Source organism: Macrobrachium rosenbergii, chromosome 1 (assembly GCF_040412425.1).
Source record: "Macrobrachium rosenbergii isolate ZJJX-2024 chromosome 1, ASM4041242v1, whole genome shotgun sequence".
Classification (NCBI taxonomy): domain Eukaryota; kingdom Metazoa; phylum Arthropoda; class Malacostraca; order Decapoda; family Palaemonidae; genus Macrobrachium; species Macrobrachium rosenbergii.
In genome coordinates, this window is record NC_089741.1 from 73,382,493 (window position 1) to 73,390,229 (window position 7,737).

The window sequence follows — 7,737 nt, forward strand, 5'->3', positions numbered from 1 at the left end:
AGGAGTTTTGGGCATTCAATATTGGTACTGTCTGTTTGATAATCAACGATTCCAGAATAGAGAGTGCTAGCTCGGAAGAGGCCCTTGTAATGATTTTAAATTGATCGTAATCAATGTTATTACCACATTTTTTGGCATGCTCCCTGATATTTGAAAATTCGGGATTACTTAGTTTATTACCCGGTCGATAGCTCACACCTTTGTGAGAATCGGCGCGAAACTTAAGAAGTCTTTGGGTGCAACCCACGTAAGTTCCTCGAGAACACCGAGGACAATCATATTTATATACTACCCCAGACGTTTTAAGGTCGCTTAAACGGTCTTTAATACTGAATAAAGAAAAAAATTTCAAAGGATTCTTTCAGTACCATTTTTAAAATCGAGGATAAAATAAACCGCTTTTTAAACCATTTGAAAAAGAATAAAACTATATCTGAAGAGGTATATCGGTCTCTTTTTAGCACAGGTGGTTCTTTCGGTGTCTTATATGGTCTCCCTAAAACTCATAAGGAAGGTGTTCCTATGAGGCCTATTCTGACAACCTACGACACAACAAATTATAAAACGGCAAAATTTCTGGTTCCTCTTTTAGAACCTCTCACCAGAAATGAATATACCTTGACGAACTCTTACGTGTTCAAGAACGCCATTCTCCCTCAAGACTCAGACTTAGTTATGGCTAACCTTGACGTCGAGTCTCTATTCACAAATGTTCCTGTTGAAGACACCATTGACATTATTATGCGTAAATTATATCCGGACCCTAATACCTTATTCCATAATTTTAACTCCGATGATTTTAGAAGATTCCTTGAACTTGCTGTGCTGGACACTGCCTTTATTGAGTAATAAAAATCCACAATTACATAGTAAATATATTACTATGTAAAAAGAACCAAAGACTTTCGAACACTGCTTTTAAACAAATTGATGGGATGGCGATGGGTTCCCCTCTGGGCCCAACGTTCGCAAATATTTTTGTGTCACTTCGAGGAGCAGTTGCTGGACAGCTGCCCTCTCAGTATTTACCATTTATTCTACAAAAGGTATGTAGATGATACTTTTACCCTGTTTAGATCTCGGTCTGATGCTGAAGCATTCCTCGATTTCGCTAACAGTAGACATCCGAATATAAAATTTAGTATTGAAGTTGAACAGGATAATAAGTTATCCTTTTTAGATGTCTCAGTTTCACGAGAATCAGACTGTTTAACACGAGTATTTGGAGGAAACCCACTTTTACTGGTTTAGGATCCAACTTTTATAGTAACTGTTTTTTTAATTTTAAACTAAATGCTTTGTCTACTCTTTTATATAGAGCCTTCCATTTATCCTCGAACTGGCATGTTTTTAATAAGGAAATAAAATTTTTACACTGTTTTTTCACCATCAATTATTTTCCATCAAACTTATTTTTTCAATATGTGCGGAAAATATTAGAGGACAACTTCATGTCAAAGTACAAAATTCCAACTGTTCCCAAACTTCAAGTCGATGCCAGTGTTCCATTTGTACATGATAAAACTTTTAGCCAAAAGCTTTCTCAAATTATTTCTAGCCATTATGGAGCCCTAAACATTAATCTAATTCCAAAGAATCATTCGAAAATTGGTTCTTTATTCAATATTAAAGACCGTTTAAGCGACCTTATGACGTCTGGGGTAGTATATAAATATGATTGTCCTCGGTGTTCTCGAGGAACTTACGTGGGTTGCACCCAAAGACCTCTTACGGTTCGCGCCGATTCTCACAAAGGTGTGAGCTATCGAACGGGTAATAAACTAAGTAATCCCGAATTTTCAAATATCAGGGAGCATGCCAAAAAATGTGGTAATAACATTGAATACGATCAATTTAAAATCATTACAAGGGCCTCTTCCGAGCTAGCACTCTCTATTCTGGAATCGTTAATTATCAAACAGACAGTACCATTGTTGAATGCCTAAAACTCCTCCACCCCTCTCTACCTGTCGTAACCGTTTTCCTTGCATTTCACTTACCCATATTCCAGTCGCCCTCCTTCTCCCTTCTATATAGGTTGGTACCCCCCAGCAACGCATAAACTATGGTTATGTACAACTATTAAGGAGATTTTTGTATATTTTATGTGTTCTCAATATTTATTTTTTTAATGCAGCCTTGAAAATGAGACTTGTTGTCTTGAAACGTCGGCACAAATAAAGATGTTTTTATGTACCAGTCTGTTTCCACTACCCACAATTCTGATATATATATATATATATATATATATATATATATATATATATATATATATATATATATATATATATATATATATATATATATATATATATATATATTGTCAAGGATATATCCCCCCTCCTGTAGAGGCCAGTGCATCATTAATTTTGAAATGCAGTTTCTCTGTTCATCTGAAGATTGGGGCGAGGAAATATGGTGCGCGAGGAGAAGCAAGCGTATTTTGATCCAGGCAATAGTGGCTCACGCCAGTTTGTATCAGTATAGGACCCACTTCTCCCCAATCACCTGAGCCGGGGAAACAATGGGAACCCCCTTTTCACCCCCATCACGCGATGTGGGAATAGATAGGCATGGGAAGCTTAATAGGCATTGTGGGGCTAGCAGCCAGGTAGGACCTTAACCTCTAAGTACTTAATCTTTAAGGATCCTTTCCCTCTGCTTTTTTGCTGGCTGTATGACTTTTGCAGGTCCGATCGGCCTAAATTTTTAAAACACAGCTGCTGCCATCTGAGGGAAGCCAGCCAGAAACTTCTTGTATCTTGTCAGGGACGCACATCCTGCGTTCCTTTCCGCTCTACGCTGGGTGAAACTACCGTTGACGAACGGCCTAATCGATTGCTTGGCGCCAACAGCTTTAGACCAGGTTCGTGGATTGCAAGTAGTAAGCCAGCCCTTTCCCTCCTCCCTGAAAACCCTTAAATTTTCCATTCCTTTAAATTTCAATTCCTTCCTCTACAAAGCATTTCCCTTTGTTAAGTTGTCCTGCTTCGGCATCACATAAATCGCACCGTAACGTGCCTTGAAATCAAGTAAAAGATCCAGTGATAATTATCCCAATTATCCCTTCCCAGTGCAAAATTAGTAAGTGATACAAGTGTTGATTTTCTCTTTGTGTGTCGGCAACATGTATTCCATTGTACCTTAATCCACTACTATTCAAAGACTGTGATTATGTGATTCATTATAATTATCTTCAGGGCTACGTAATGTTTAGTATTTAAGAACGTGCATTTTTAATATTTCATAAGGGAATTTCATTTTTACCATTTTTGTATGGCGTTAACTCTGGCCTCTCTCTTACAGGAGATATCATCTGCTCCGTTGCCAAATCTTTGTCTGCCTGTTCACTGACCGCCATCAATATTTCGCAACCATTCCTGGTCGCAGCTTGATTACAAGTCCGTTGCTAGCCCCACAAGTGCTTATTTACATTACTGATTCCATTATCCTGGAGCTCACCCTTCTTAATTAAAGAATTACCATAAGAGATGATTTAATGTAATTTTAACCTTACCAAGTTATTGTTATAACAGGGGATGATTGTACCTTGGCCCCTCCATATTTACATTGCTTATTTGCCAAGTACTGCATCATTGCCCTACTGTGAATATTCTATGTGCTTGTACATCGGTTACAATTTACCATCTGTTTTTTCTCCTTGCATACTTGCCCAGTCTCTGTAAATAAACCCCTTTTAATTGTAAAAGTAGTCTAATTTCAAATGGTGACCTTCATCACCTACTGGTAAATCCAGGAAAATCTAAGGTAGGTTTTAAATAACTTTCTTTTGTTTGTAAACTTAGGCTATGGTGCTCTAGCTTGGTACTGTTAGAAATTGTTCCAATTCTCTCCCCAACCAAGCCCCCAGTTTATAACAGTGGCAACCGACATACCAGGATCTAGTCACATTAGCGTTAATTAGCCTCTGTGTCTGGGTGCGTGTCTGTGTGTGTGTGCATGCGAGTGCATTTGCGCGCTCTTATTATACTCTGCAATGACATAACATCATTGTCCTTTAACATTAAGGATACGTAAGGTTAAATAAGAAAAGTGATATTAATATTTCTTTGAAGAAACGCAACAAATCTCTTGTCGTTACAAGCATTCAGAACACAGGAGAAAGCATAGGTTCTTAAGTTAGCAAAACAGAGAGGTAGGTGCAAATTTCCCGTCCGCAAAATTTCCAAAGTGTAGGCGTAAAGTGTTGTGTTGCCGGACAGTGAACATAAAGAATTAAGAGTGGTTTGTTAGGTAACTATTGCATTGGCGGAGCAAGTAGCTAGAAGTTTATTTCCAGAATAGTTACAGCCGAGAAAGTGTACAATTTCTCGATCAGTGATAAATTTTGGGATAACTAGTAGCTTACAGGAAACCAGGTAGTGGTCTCTGGCATTTACACGACGAGCTAGCAAACGTTCTGTTCAAATCGGCACATGCGTGGATCGTCCCAGTGTTGGAGAAATAAAAACATTTCCAAGCATAGTTATTTAACCACCCTTCCAGTGTATTAAAACTAAGGTAAAGACACTGTTGATGTTTAACGTTAAACCATTCATCTTTTCATTCAAAACCCAAATTTATTGAAGAAAGTAGAGTGTTTTCCTTCCCATTCCCTGTCCTGTCAGCTGTTTCCACAAGCGAAGCAGTTCCACAAAGTTCGTCCACGGAACGAACCTCCCTTCCCTCTGTGTGCCCTAACGTAAACCGCAAGTATCTTTGAAACAATTAGAAAACCCTTTGCCTACCATATCACGTATCTTGACGAGTGCGAGACAGCAAAAAATTAAGTAAATACTAAAAGTTCATTGCAAAAGAAGCCTTAACTTAACGTAATTCTGCAAATATACTTTATTTTCTCTTGAGCATAAAAGAAAGTAACTTTAAAATTTCATAACAAGTACGTTCCATTAAACAACGCTCACCGAGAGAGAGAAAGAGAGAGGTTTTTTTTCCCTCGCTTATCCTTTCATCTTAACACGGGACAGACATAATTTATTTACGAGTTTGGGAACCAACCCACGAATCATAGAAGCAAATACAAAGACTTCTCTTTAATCCATGCAAGCTAAAATTTCAAATTCATTACCCATTAAAAATTTATCATATACACAGTGCGTGAAATTTATGAGCACTTGTGTTTTGCGAATAATCGCGTATACCCGCTTTTCCTTTTCAGTGCTTCAGCCCAGACAATTTCTCATATGCTATAGAGTGCATGTACATCTATCTAATTATGCGTCGTTCAACTGTAGTGCACGAGTTGGGTATATCTTATCTCAGACTAGCTTATACTGCAAGTGCTAAACTGCATATTGAGTGCATTCCTCGTATCTTACCTGTCCTCATATTCGGCAGCGATCTCTAGTTCTTATAACTAGCCACCCACTCGTGTCACAGCCAGTTTCCATTTCTCTCAGTGCCACTAATCAGCGGCACTGCTAAGCACCCAATCACTGAAGCACTTATCTTTCTCCTTTCACTTTCCTTTTCTCTTCCCTTCTGCTGGAGTCTCTCATTTACCTTTTACTCCCTACTTACCTTCTGCTAAAAGACGAAAAGTTACCTCACCTTCAGTGCCAATTCATGCACTGATATTTTTGCGATAACTCCACAGAGCGCACCGGCACCACAGTACCACCAAATTAACCTCTTATAAACCCATTGCACCTGTGTTGAAGAGACAGTGTACAACAGTGTTCCGCCCATAAGGACCACAGCTCCTTCAAGAACACCATTAACAGTGCATCCGCCCATAAGGAACATAGAGCCTTCAGGAGCACTTCTATTACTAGCATATCCGCCCATAAGGACTCAGACCTCCTTCAGGAACGCTTTCCCCCCTAGTGTGACCTTCGCACGGCACACTCCCCTACATTGCCACTTCATTTAAAGGTGCCACTCACTGAAGTGCCAATAATCTAAGGACACTTCCTCATCATCACAAACCACTTTCCTCCTAGGAACACCAGTTAATCTATTCATCTTGCCCCCATCAGCAACATGTCAACCGAGGAGCACCAATATTTCAGGAATATAGGGAAGGAGGACAGCCTTTCAGGCCAGGCCCTTCAAAGGTTAGTAAAGGAACCAATTGCTGAAAAGAGAAAGAATGAAGAAGAACAAAGACAGCAAGAAGCCGAACGAAGGAGAGAAGAAGAAGAACAAGAGGAGCAGAGAAGACAGCAAGAAGCTGAGCAGCGGAGAGAAGACGAAGAACGAGAGGAGCGGAGAAGGCAGCAAGAAGCCGAGCAGCGGAGAGAAGAAGAAGAAAGAGAGGAGCGGAGGAGACAGTGTGAAAGCGAAGAAGAAGAAAGGAGAAGACAGCATGAACTAGCCCTTAAGGACAGGGAGCTCGGGTTGGAGAGAGCCAAGAAGGAAAGCGCGGAGCTTTCGCGGCCCAACAAGCCTCTAGCCTCCATCTGCACTAAATACACCTCTGTCGACAGTCAGTAACCTTGGCCGAGCAAATGGACTGAAGTCGGCGAGCTGGAACAATGGCTCGAAGAGATCAAATTCCTCTTCGACACCTATGACGTCAGCCGGCTGAGAGGCCTTACGCCCCACCAAGCACCCGGAGCAGGAAGGCTAAGCTGCCCATCGAGCCCTGGAAAGATCAGCGAGGGCCATGGCTGCCGTCCGTGAGGTCATCGCTAAGGTGCATGAAGTAACCCTGAGAGGGTGGAGACAACGATTCTGAGGTGTAGCTGGAACGTCGGCTGGTCATGGACAGAATGGGCCTGTCACAAGACCCAAGCTGGGAACCGCTGGTTCGAGTCTATGCAGTGTGACACCTTTGAGGATTTGTTCAACCAGACCATGCTGGAGGACCTCTTCCAGTGTGCGCCCAGGCCTCTGGCTTTGTATCTTAGTGATAAACAGCCAGCCACCCTCAAGGAAGCCTGCTGCTTAGCTGATGCTTGGAAGACTTACAACCTCTCCCACAGCACCTTGCAGAGCAAAATAGTACCACCCGGACACCTCTCGGGTTTCACTCGCCCACGGAACGGACCGCCTCACAAACCTCCGTGCCCCATCTGTAAAAAGTATGGCCATGCTGAAGCAGAGTGCCACTACAAAGACAATAATCAACAACTCTCAGCAGCCTATCAATAACCGTCAGTCTTCCTCTCCACCTAATTCCACACCATCTTCCCAGCACACCGTCACTGCTGGGAGATCAACCTATCACAGGGGCCCCTGCCAAGACTGTGGAGCTTCAGGACACTCTTCTTCTGGGTATCCTGCATGCCCAAAACATGTGGTCACACCCAGTCACATCAACATGATCAATGCCACAGCCTCCTTTGCCGAGCCCCCGGAGAGAACTCACCCTGAGAGGGTTTGGACACAATCCATCTCAGTGGCTTCTCTGGATGGTTCCAGCCCACCAGTACACCTGCCAACTACTGCTGACACTGGCTCAGATATTAGCCTGATCAATCAGCCCAGTTCCAGCCAGTGCCAGGTGAATGGTTTGAAATGGACCGTGGCCTGGTGGACAAACAGTCCCCTGACCGTCCCCACAGTTGAACTCCAGGGTGATCTCCTTGGGGCGACAACGTTCTCCGCCTTAGAGTTGTCAGCGTGTTAGAAGCGCGGTGGAGTTCTGCTTATGCAGAGACTTCATCCTCTGGGGATGTCCCACCTCCACACCACTCTGTTGCCTGACTGCTTCCGCCAGCGTGTCGAAAGCAACCACTTCTGAGTGGGATACAGCCTTTTTGACAGCTGTGC

At 42.3% G+C, this 7,737-nt stretch overlaps 1 protein-coding gene across 1 annotated transcript; it reads left to right on the top strand.

Moving 5' to 3' along the window:
• Positions 1 to 6,003: 6,003 nt before the first annotated feature.
• Positions 6,004 to 6,456, top strand: LOC136840902 (uncharacterized). The gene has a single exon (XM_067107868.1). It carries the CDS (start codon positions 6,004 to 6,006, stop codon positions 6,454 to 6,456), a length of 453 nt encoding a protein of 150 aa, XP_066963969.1.
• Positions 6,457 to 7,737: the final 1,281 nt, after the last annotated feature.